This window comes from Aquarana catesbeiana, linkage group LG06, assembly GCF_042186555.1.
Source record: "Aquarana catesbeiana isolate 2022-GZ linkage group LG06, ASM4218655v1, whole genome shotgun sequence".
NCBI lineage: Eukaryota > Metazoa > Chordata > Amphibia > Anura > Ranidae > Aquarana > Aquarana catesbeiana.
The window spans coordinates 392,871,714-392,884,129 of NC_133329.1; the positions used below are offsets into that span (position 1 = coordinate 392,871,714).

A 12,416-nucleotide genomic window follows, 5' to 3' on the forward strand; every position below is an offset into this window, starting at 1 on the left:
ATTTGTAGGAAAAGGAGGATTTTTGTATATATCCTTTTTGCACATTTGTATTTATATTTTTGGAGAAATCTCATGGAAGCACGATATATATAATCAGATTTTACTTGTTTTATTTAATTAGATTTCACTTAACATATTTATTGTAAGGAGCTTATAGCTGTTTTAAAGCATATACACAGCAAGGTTTATTACTGTGCGTTTTTTTTTATGAGCACATTTATGTATTATGGTGGGATTAGTTTAGTTGAATTTTATTTATTAATGAATATTCACTGTTATCATTAGAAGTGGAATTTTACCTCTTATTTTTACCATTCTTATGGGAATTTAGTGTTACTATTAGAAGCATATTTTTACCCTTCATTTCTTATGGGAATATGAGGATAATATGAGCGCAACTGACCATTTTTACTATTTATTGATCATATTACTCACTTAGTTGCAGCTATATTATTTGGTCATCTCATATTAACCATTTGGTTCTTATAGTAGTAAAATTGCAACCACGTCAGCGCTTGAGCTTTTTTATATACTAGGTCATAAGACCCCTCACTCGAATTGACTGAAAGGAGATCTGATTAGATTGGCCACCAGGAGGAGGAGGGAGGAGACTTTGGGGAACTGAGACAGCCGGGAGCAGCCACCGGAACCCGGAACGAGGTTGGGTAAGTGGGGACTGACGGGGGGATGTGGCCTGGCCGGCTGACCGGGGGGGGGTGTGAGGGGCTTCTGTGCCGTGCCCCCCACTGCTGTAGGCCCATACCTACAGTGCCTATTGGGAAATCCAGCCCTGGCATCAATATGTTTTTTACAGACTTAAATGAGAACAATGTCATCTGCCCCCTTCCCCCTTTTTAGTAGTGAATCAGAAGCTTAGCTCTGCTCTGCAAGCAGTGACTTGGCTGCTCAGTTCCTCCTCCCAGCAGTGACTCAGCAGCTCAGCTCAACCCCGCTCCTCCCTGCTAAGCAATGATTGGAAGCTCAGCTCACCCTGCCCCCTGCTCCATTTTAGCAGTGATGAAGAAGCTTGGCTCTGCCCTCCAAGCAGCGATTTAGGCTGCTCAGTTCCCCCTTCCAGCAGTGACTGAGCAGCTCAGCTGATCCTGTTCAACTCAGCTCCTCCCCCTATTGCGCTGGGGTGCCGCTCAAAATAAAAAGCACCTCAGGGCCATTGTGGTAATGTGTGAAGGGGCCTTCTGGTTGCCACCAGAATGAGAATGGGGGGGGGGGGGCACTAAAATGCACCCAAAAATGGTACCAAGCTGCAACTTGTATTAATGCTCTAACGTTCAACAAGGAGCGTTGGGATGCCATTCAGAATAAATAGCGCTGAATCGCACCAATGCAAGTACATGTGTTGCAGTTATGTTACCACGCACTATAGCCAATGCAGTAGTGTGAATGGGCCTTCTTACTCGCACTTTACCACTTGTTGTTGCAGCATAATAGCATGAATCCGCCCTAAAGGAAATGTACAGGATTCATATGTATTTTTTTATTTTACTTGGAAAAGAGATCAGCCAGATATAAATAAATATAAACACATTGTAACACTTTGAAAACATTTTATTCAATGTATTATTAGAAATATGCAAGATCAAGCCATATGGATGTCACCTAAAATGACGGCATCATTACTTCTAATCCCAGTATAAATGCTCTATACATTCCTTGTTAAATAATACCCAAGTGGTTCGGATCCTATAGCTGACAAATACCACTAATTGGCAATTATCTGTATGTGATTCCTCTCGCAGATGTGATTGTTATAGTGACTTGTTTTTTTATCCCCTTACCATATGTTGTCTCCATTATATTGTTTATACTTTTGTCGTTTTCTACTGCTGATTCTGAGCTGGAAGTTCCTTAAAAAAAATATACAATGTATACCTGTGCAAAAGAAAATCTTTTAGATCTACCATCAGCTATGTAGTACAAGGGCGTGCTTGATTGGAAATTATTCAAATGGATTGTTTAGGTTTGTCCTTCTATTACATAGTTTTGGTATATTGTAAATTAAGTATTTATTAGCAGTATTAGTATTACGTAAATTTGTATACCGTGTCCTCCTGCCCCCTGTAATGTACCATCCTGCCCGCCCTGTAGTTTGTTCTTTTAACCCCTCTGTACTGTGCCTTCCTGACCCCCCCACTCCCACCCTGTGCTGTGCCCTTCTGCCCACCCTGTACTTTGTCCTTTTTAACCCCCCTGTGCTGTGCCCTCCTGCCCGCCCTGTGCTGTGCCCTTCTGCCCACCCTGTACTTTGTCCTTTTTAACCCCCCTGTGCTGTGCCCTCCTGCCCGCCCTGTGCTGTGCCCTCCTGCCCGCCCTGTGCTGTGCCCTCCTGCCCGCCCTGTGCTGTGCCCTCCTGCCCACCCTGTGCTTTGTCCTTTTTAACCCCCCTGTGCTGTGCCCTCCTGCCCATCCTGTACTTTGTCCTTTTTAACCCCACTAGACTGTGCCCTCCTGCACACCCTGTACTGTGCCCTCCTGCACACCCTGTACTGTGCCCTCCTGCACACCCTGTACTGTGCCCTCCTGCACACCCTGTACTGTGCCTTCCTTCTAAACAAATAGCTAGTTTACTGTCCTTTAAAACTTTAGGGGGGAGGGTGGCAGACTGCGGCCATTGGGAGTAGAAAAGATCCCAACATCCGTGGGAAAAAATAATGCCCTATAATTTGTTTCAGTGGAAGTAATCGTGCCCCATCATTGGTGTCATTGGGAGAAATGGTGTCACTGGGAGGAATTGTACCCCTATCGCTGGTGTCATTGGGGGGGGGGGGGGGGGAATAGTGTTCCATTGTTGGTGTAATTGGCAGGAATTGTGTCCCTTCATTGGTGTCAGTGGGGGCAACTATGCCCCATTGTTGGTATCGGTGGATGAAACCGTGTCTCAAGGGCTGGATGAAAAGCAAGCAAAGGGCCGCATCTGGCCCCCGAGCCACAGTTCGGAGACCAATGGTATAGTGTATGGGCACCCTAAAAATGCAGCAAGTACAGAAAAATTCTGGTTGATCAGCCATAAAGCTACCATTTCCTGTTTGAGGTGGCAATGCTGCCTCTGCAGCATTCTCATCCCTGCCCATTTCTGCCCTGTGGCACTACAGAACACCTCCCCCCAATGTTATGGGATTAGGTGAGATGGGGAGGTGTTTTGCTGTCCAACAGTGAAAAACATCCAACCGCGTGAGATAATGCTTGGAACTTCAATGCATTAGAGGCAGTGTTGTCTGCTTACTGCAGGAAGTCGGGGGCTCACTGGATTTCTGGCAGACTGGCGGGTATTTTTCTGTACTTGCAGCATTTTCAAAGGGATAAAACATGGAGAAATGTACCCCTTTTAAATCATCTCTGTCCTACTCCCACTATGCAGCTTCTGCTGGTACCATTGACACTTCTCTTCCTCCTATCCACAGGATGTATCCTGTTGTTCCGACTAACGCAAGAATCATCACTGACAAAGAGGTGATCATTGAAGGTTTCAAATTCCCCAAGAGGGTGAGTGCTGGAATAATTCATAAACCATAAAAATACCCAGAACACACTGCAACTGTACGAGCACCAGAAACGTCCCCGGTGTGCGAGTTCTGTATAATCCATCGGTCATATGTAATAGGATCGTTGTGCAGCTTTTGTGCAGGACTGCAGTATCTGACATGATGCTATAATGGAAAAAATATACACCAATGGAAGGTGTGCCAGAACAAATCATAAGAGTTCAAATAATTTATTGGTTTGCAGTAAAAAAAAAAAAAACAGCTAATGCGTTTCGGGGTCGGAAAACCCTCCTGCTTCTTCGGGGCTCCAGTTAAAATAAGAGACTTGATTAGACTTAAAATTGAGCTTTGCTGAGTGAATCTGTTTAGGGAAGTTAATTGCTGGACTGGGGGAATTTAGCATCTGTGTGTGCAATTAAGATAGCAAGGTAGATCGTTTTATGACCCCCGAAATGCATAGATTTTTTTTTTTTTTTGCGTAAACCAATCAATGCATTTCGGGGGGGGGGCATAAAATACTCTACCTTGCTATCTTAATTGCACACACAGATGCTAAATCCCCCAGTCCAGCAATTAACTTCCCTAAACAGATTCACTCAGCAAAGCTCAATTTTAAGTCTAATCAAGTCTCTTATTTTAACTGGAGCCCCGAAGAAGCAGGAGGGTTTTCCGACCCCGAAACGCATTAGGTTTTTTTTTTTTTTTTTTTTTTTATCATTTGGTCTGTGATCGGTGTATGTTTTTTGCTAATAGCCGGCTAGGTATCCACTGGAGGGTAGTCCTTTCTGTTGTTAGCAGCCTAACCTGAGCCAGTGAGCTCTCCGAATGGTTTTTAGTCCTTTCATTACTTTGTATGCCCTCACATCAAAATCCCTGCACCTCTTGGATACTTGTTGTTGTTTTGTTTTTTGTTTTTTTTTCTTTTTCTTCTACTGTGCTTCAGTTATGAAAGAACACAGTGAGTGATTGGTAAATAACATATATACCGACCCCTTTCCCTCGCTCTCATTACTGAAATGATCCCCCTGTGTGCCTGCAGCAGCCGGCAGGAGGGAGGGAAGCTAGCAGCACTGTGGGAGGGGCACACAGGGGGGGGCCAGGCAGCACAGGAAAATTGGTTCTTTGACAGGGTTGGAGTGGGGGGGGGGGGGGTGGCAAGTACTAGAACTGATGCCCCTGTGGCTCCCCCTGCAGCAGCTGCAAGCTGGTGGGAGAGGAGAGGAGGGAAAACAGAAGAGCAGTGGGGAAATGTCACACAGAGGGGCAAGGGCAACAGGGGGGGGTTTGATAGTGGACAGGAGGGTGTGATTGTAGTGGCGGTTGGGCAATTACAGGAACCAATCACCTATATAGCTCTCCCTGCAGCAGCTGAAAGCTGGCGGGAGGAAGAGGAAGAGAAGCTGGCTTTCAGATGTCCTATAGTCCTACAGGCGATCAGGTCCTTTAGTCAATGCACCGATCACCCCTTCCTGTACATTATCCAATTCCTCCTTCTGCCTGGGCCCCCCCTGCTGAACTGATGGGGCCTGGGCCCTGTATAGGAGGCCCAGTGGTATCCCCTTACTGGCGGCCCTGTATGCAGCAGACAGAACCCCTCTCTTCAAGTCGCCAGCCAGAAGATGTCTGGATCTAAGGTATGTATGCCAAAAAAATGATAAAAACCTAGGTGTGTGGAGGGCTGCAGGGCATGGGGGAGGGGAAGGGTAACGATGGCATTGGAACTGGGCGTAAAGACATAGTCCACCTTAAAGAGGCATGGTCATGTTCCCTAACCCCCACACCACCACCCTCCTCACACACACTTCCCTGAACCATGGGGTGCCTCTTTTGGGAGCATCCAGTATTTGTTTGAATTTGGTTACAGTTGTGCATGGCTCCACCCATACAGCCGAGTCATCCATTTACAGATTCATTCACAGGGAATGGGAAGACTACAAGTCCCATCTGCCACCATGGCAAGGGGCTTGTAAATTGCACTGACACAAGTCACCATGCTCATGGTCCACTGTGTACTTCCTCCAGTTCCAGAAGGTCCTTACCTCGGAATGGACCTGGGGCAGGGATGTAAGCAAATTCAGGAGCCTCTTGCAATGCACTGATTGCGGTTATAATGTTCTGCAGTCTTTAATGCAAAAAATGTAAGAAATGCACTTCTTTTTTTTTTTTTTTTTTTTTTTTTTTTTTTATTGGTTGCATTTGTTTTGGGTTTTTTTTTTTTTGCAAAATGTGAAACACACCTTTGGTGATACGTTGTTGCTACAAAACTCCAACCGTGAGGCTCATTTTTTTTTTTTTTTCCTGATTTATTAATAAAGTGTAGCACACTCCTGGATGGGTTGATAAGATTTGGTTAGTCAAATTTTAGTCTTGTGGCTCTCCTGTAATCATTAGAGCTGTGTGTGATTACTTTGGGCTGCTCTGGGCTCTGCAGGCTGCTGGTTTGACTGCTTTCCTGTTTTCTCGAGTTTTCTAGAACATAGTGGATGGGAGATCAGATTTCCAGTTTGAATATTTATGCAGCCCCCGGCCAATCCTTGGGGAGATGTGCCCAGATGGTGGTTGGGGACTGCATAGTCTGGGAAAGCAGGGTACTTTTTCCAAGAGGAGAAGTTCCCAGACAGAAGGCCTGGCAGCCCTCCCTGGTCATTCTGCTACAGATACTGCCTAGCTCATCAAGGTCCCAGTTGTGCTTAGCTGGGGGGGAGCTATCCTTCTACAAGTCTATTGGGAGCCAAAGAGGGGTGCCGCTAAGGACCTTATCTGGAAGTGCTACAGAGAAGTCTTCCTGCTTGAGTCTGAGGGAGAAATCCAAGCCCAGGTGGCTCTGTGGGTACAGACCTAGGGAGAGAAGAACTTTATGACTGTGCTGTGTTAACCCCTGCATGCTCAGTTTAAGGCTTGCCTGGCATGGAACATTGCAAATGGTGTACCAGTTCTGCCCATGTCATGTCCCAACACTTGGAGGACTGTGTTAAGAAGCTGCTTCTAAGGAGGATAGTGTCCTCAAAACTTTGAAGTGTTCTGGAGTCCCCCACAGCTCCATAATCTCCATATAAGTTGATCTGCAATAAACTTCTAAAAGGAAACCCCTAGACAATTTCTTGAGGTGTGGACGTTTCTGTGTGTCTGGCTGCTGCTATACAGAGAGAAAAGACCCAGGAACATACACCAGCTGCCATTACAGGGGTGAGCGCTACAAAAAGCATAACAGTGTATCTCACATTGAGGAGAGAATTAGGATCCGGGTTCGGTTGGTGAAGTGAGAAGTAGAGAATGATATGAGTCTGGTCAGTAGCCGCTGCTCCTGTTGTATCTGTTGGGTGTTTGATGTGTAGTGTAGTGTGTAGATGTATACAGGAAAGGAGCACTGGTTATGTCTCTTCTTCTTCTACTTTCAGACTCTCTTCGTCTTAAACCATTACGCCATCTCCAGGGATGAAGCCCAATTCCCAGATCCAGGGAAGTTTTGTGCTCAGCGGTGGCTACGGGACGAAGGGATGACCCACCACCCGTTCTGTTCCATTCCTTTTGGCTACGGGGTGCGAGCCTGTGCGGGCAAGAGGATTGCTGAGCTGGAGATGCACCTGGCACTTTCACGGGTAAGTGTGCAAAGAAAAAGGAGCAAAAGCTGGATCTTCACGGAGGGAGAGAATGGGAAGCAACAGCCTCATGTGGGGTATTTTATTGACGCATAAAAAGTCTACGAGAGAGATCCACCGAGATAGTTGGGCGCCCGCACTCCATGTGTCAACTGCTCATTTCATCTAGGGGTGAGGAGAAAGCTTACACTCACCTGATCCTTTGTTTCCCAGGAAAATTGTGCTCCCCCCACGGTCCAGTGGTGGGTTGTTCCTGGTCTATGGAGCCTGCTCTGGGCTTGATTTTTCAGGAACAGTCCAATAATCAAGACCGCTGGAGCCAGGGGGTGCTGGACCGATCTTGTGCTGGGAGGATTGGGTAAGTATATCTTCCTTGTCCTCTCCCCTAGACAAAAACTAACATTTAACCATACAGCGCCCAGAGATGGGCTTTAATGTTCAGTCCTGAACTTTGGGTGTTCAGATGAAAGCCAAAACATTTACCTATTCAGCCGCTAACAATATTACTATGATTATACCAGTGAGGGCTGGTGTTTTTTTCTGGGGGGGGCAGCAAACAACTACCCCCCCTGGTCGGCCGGCAACCCTCGCCACCCCTCACCCGGTCAGGTCACCTGCAAACCCCCCCTTTCCGCGTGATCGGTCATCCAGCCCCGCACTTACCCCATCTAGGTCGTGGGCAGGTAGCGCTCCTACGTGCGGTGGCGGCTTCCATGGTTTCTCCTCCTATGCATCACAGTGGCTTCCGCCATGCGTCTCCTCCCTTCTCCTCCTAGGCATCCAATAGGATCACCTGTCCTTTCAGCCAATCGGGTGACGGGTCTCCGGATTGGCCCGGGAGGAGAATCGGTGTGACAATAGCGAATTTTCATTCGCTATTGTCACACAATTGGGGGAGCTCAGGGCCTTTTAAAACCTCTGGCTTTAATCACTTGCTTCAACAAGAGAAAAAAAAAAACCTATTGGAATCCTTATGGATCCGCTGGATTATACGTGACAACTTCCCGCCATCAGTCGTGGTTAAAAACAGCAGCAGGTCCAGTTACTCCTGAGTCCTTGACCAGTGAAGTCACTCGTGCGCCCATCTTCCTTGAGCGATACCAAGGCACATACCCTCAACATGGGGGATACCTTGCTGTTGCAAGTTGATGAGGGCCTCATACCCACAACCCTAGCCCTGTGGTTGTGGGGGGGGGGGGGGTAGAAGCTGCGGGCAAGGGGCTTATCAGAATCTGGAATCCCTCCCTAATAATGAGTCGCCCACATACTGCCCCACCTCTATGTGAATGAGTAAGAGGTACATAGTGCCCCTCTTGAGAGGGCTAACACAAATGTAAATGAGCTCTAATAGTCTTAAAGCCCAACAATAAGCGTTTTTTTTTTTTTGTTTGTTTGTTTTAAAAATTCCCCCCAGTGGCGGTAAAAATAAAAAAGCAGTTGCAATACTCCTCTCTGGTGCTCAGTAAATCATTTTGCCCACCTAGATGTCCTCAGTTCTCGCGTCATTCAACCTAGAAGATTGAGGACATACTGTGAGTGCAGGGGACGCTGGACTAACCCCCCCACTCACTGTGTGACCGCCCACCACCAGTAGAGCATCCTAGGATTAGGGTCGCCACCTTTTCTTCAAGTCAAACCCAAACACTTTAGCGGCGCACTGCAATTTTTTTTTTTTTTTATAGTATAAACTATACATATATTTTGCAATTAAATAACATTTCTAATCGTATAAAGTTAATAACAAGAGTCCCCCTTTACATCAGAGTCCACAGAGTTCCCCTTTTACATCTGAACTCGCAGAGTTCCCTTTCACTGTAATGCCCCGTACACACGGTCGGATTTTCCGACGGAAAATGTGTGATGGGACCTTGTTGTCGGAAATTCCGACCGTGTGTAGGCTCCATCACATTTTCCATAGGAATTTCCGACACTCAAAGTTTGAGAGCAGGATATAAAATTTTCGGAATTTTGTCGGAAAATTCCGATCGTGTGTACACAATTCCGACGCACAAAGTGCCACGCATGCTTGGAATCAAGCAGAAGAGCCGCACTGGCTATTGAATTTAATTTTTCTCGCCTCGTCTTACGTGTTGTACGTCACCGCGTTCTTGACGTTCAGAATTTCCGACCAACTTTGTGCGACCGTGTGTATGCAAGACAAGTTTTGAGCCAACATCCGTCGGAAAAAATCCATGGATTTTGTTGTCGGAAATCCTATCGTGTGTACAGGGCATGAGGGGGACTCTGCAGACTCTGATGTAAGGGAGAACTCTGGGGACTCTAACATAAGGGATGATCTGGGAACTCGGATTTAAGGGGGAACTCTGATGTAAGGGGAAGCACTGTGGTCTCTGGTGTAAAGGGGAACTCTGATGCAAGGGGTGCTCTGAGAACCCTGATTTGCCTTAGTGTACTTACTCAGATGCGGGAGAGAGAAGTGGGAGACTTCAGTCACAGACAGGGATGGATGGTGAGCTCACTCACCCCTTGGCACCTCTCATCCAGATGTATCTGAGGCTGATGGACTTCAAATTTCCGGCCCCAACTTTCCTTTTCTGAGGCACAGCGCCAGGGATTGGAATGTGGGCAGACACAGAGGGGTGGGGGGCAGAGGTGCAGGTCGAGCCCTCTCTCCTCTCCCATCTGTAAGTGGGGGGGGTTGTTAGTGTTGGCTTTGGGCAGTGTGAAAGAGTGTAACAGACACTCTAAGCTTAGACAACTGCAGCCAGCAACCCTGCTGGGAAGCCATAGTCCAATCTAAATAATGTGTCCGGGTTTCAGACAGTCTGAAACCCGGACACATGATTCCAAACCCAAACTGTCCGGGTGAACCCTGGACAGGGGACAACCCTACCTAGGATGACCCTGAGCATCACATGACTGGTTTGAAGACCTCCCAAAAATGTAAGTCTAAAAAATAATGTAATGCAACAAAAGGCCTCCGGTGGAAGAGGGGAGTTCTTGGGCTTAAACATAGATACATTCTAAAAATAAGGTTTGGACAGCATTGTATTTGAAGAGATTCTAAAATAAGCTGGAATCCCCGTTTTTAACCTCTTGGTTTCCTCTCTTACAGATAATCCGGATGTTTGAGGTTAAACCTGATCCCAAACTGGGAGATGTCAAAACAATTGCTCGTATCGTCCTATCTGCAAACCGGCCCATAAACCTGAGGTTCTTGGAGAGGAAATCTGCTTAGTGTACGAACTGAAACCAAATGGCCCTCAGCGTGACTCCTCCTGTAATCCCAACACTTGTTCTGACAAACCTACAAACAACCACTAGAGGGCAGAACTCCAAGTCACATCTGTATTATAGTCCTGAAAATATGAAGTTCCCTAATGGTAAACATTACAATAACCCAGGATGTGTTTTTTACTAAAAGGTTATAGTATATCATCCATATAAAGAAACCAACTCTTTGTTGGTTTCTCCCAGAGATGCAAATTTAGACTTCTGTAGAAATGTCGAGCTTCGTCTTTTGTCGGTGGGGCTGCTCATCGCTAAATGGGACCATTATTGTAGTAGGGGGAAGGAGAGGCCATACCAGGTGGTGCCAAAGTATAACCCAACAGGTGGGCCACAGAAGATTCCTGGGGAATTGGGGGGGGGGGTCTGGCTGTGGATTAGACGGCACTGCTCATTTAGTCCAAGGGAGAGCAAAAGCACTCTTGATAACCCAATCCTCCACTCCCACGGCAAGGGGTCTGGAGATGAACTTTAACATGTTTCTGAAACAATGACCTATATGTGTGTGTGTGTGTGTGTGTGTGTATATACAGTAAATAAGTACCTGTAATAAATAAATATGTGCATACATTTTATTGACTCCTTAACATCATAAATCAACTTCTAATTAAGGCTTCTTTATATATCTGTAAAAAAATGATTTTATGTATGTTCTATATTTATAACAAGAATGGTGAAAAAATTATATATATATATAATAATATTTTTTTTATATAAAATTTATATATTTATAATTTTTTCTAAAATATATATACATACATACATAAAAAGAGTAAAGATGCTATTGGCATGAAATGTTCATGCAATCCATACATACAAAGAAACTGAAACAAATAAGTTCAGAAATGAATGGGTAGGGTAGCCATTCTCAACCGGGGTTCCTCCATGGTATTTTAATACAATAAGATCAAAAATAAAAGCAGAAATGTGAATGTGAGTATAACAGTCGTATATCATTTACACAGTAACAGGATTCGGCAAAGGAGGAGTACAAAACAATGCCGGGAGACCATGCATCAAACCTCTATATCCATTCCTTGGATGATTGTTTCGGATGTGTGTCCACCTTTTTATTATAGAAGATGGTAGGGCTAGTCAGTAGTAGTAGATTTTGACCCCGCTCCCCTCCGACACCCCAATGGGAGCAATCTGTGTCCGAGAAGGAGCGCGACCACCTCATGGTGAGTCTGAGTTGGTTGTACACACTTGGGGAGAAGGTATCAATTCAGTTTTTGTGTACCAGGAAAGCCAAGGCGACCAGCTGTTGAGGAAGATGTGGAGACTCCCTGTGGAGGACGCCATCATCCGCTCGTATGTGCAGTGTAAGTGGGTTGAGTCTATAACATCAGCTATTGTGGGAGGAACAGTGTTTTTCCAATTTCTACTGAGCATCAATCTCCCAGCTAGAAGTAGGTGAACGATTGTATGTTGCAATGTGTGGGGGAAACGGGTCTATGCCAAGGGAGAGGATTGCCAGGGCCGGATTCGGTAGGACCTGTTGTTGAGACATGTCGGAGATGATAAATACATTTCTCCAATATAGGAGCAGTTTGGGGCATTTCCACATAACCTGTAGGAGGTCTCCTCGTAGTCCGCAATATCTCCAACAACTATCTGGAAGTTGAGGGTTGAATCTAGATATTGTGGCGGGGGGTGAAGTACCATCGAAGAGTTATTTTAACTGATGGTTAATATGAGTGGAACATTTTGAGGCTTTTTGTGTAATTTTACAAGCCTTGTGCCACTGAAGAGTTGTGAAAGATTGTTGCAAGTCAGTTTCCCATTGGATGTGTGAAGGCGATTTAACAAAGGTTTGTTTTTGTTGGAAGATGTTATAGAATAGTGTGATTCCCTTTGGAAGCAGGTGATGACAGAAAGGACCATGCTGATGCGTGTATGATTTGAGGGATGTTTGGCCATTTGTGTAGGCCATGTTTGATTTGTGCGTATTGGTAGAAGTCAGTAGGAGGAATGTGGAATTCTTTCTGGATGATAGAAAAGGATAAACCACCTTTTTGATGGTGCCTACAGAGTTCAAGGTTCAGCATCACTTAGCAAAGCCACCTAA

At 45.7% G+C, this 12,416-nt stretch overlaps 1 protein-coding gene across 1 annotated transcript in view; it reads left to right on the forward strand.

Moving 5' to 3' along the window:
* LOC141147196 (sterol 26-hydroxylase, mitochondrial-like) overlaps window positions 1-10,918 on the forward strand; it is a 48,149-nt gene extending 37,231 nt beyond the window's left edge. Inside the window, exons 7-9 of the mRNA XM_073634350.1 lie at window positions 3,420-3,501; window positions 6,899-7,099; window positions 10,176-10,918. Of these exons, the coding sequence (XP_073490451.1) occupies window positions 3,420-3,501; window positions 6,899-7,099; window positions 10,176-10,298 (406 nt within the window). The 3' untranslated portion in view covers window positions 10,299-10,918. The remainder of the gene's footprint in view (window positions 1-3,419; window positions 3,502-6,898; window positions 7,100-10,175) is intronic.
* Window positions 10,919-12,416: the final 1,498 nt, after the last annotated feature.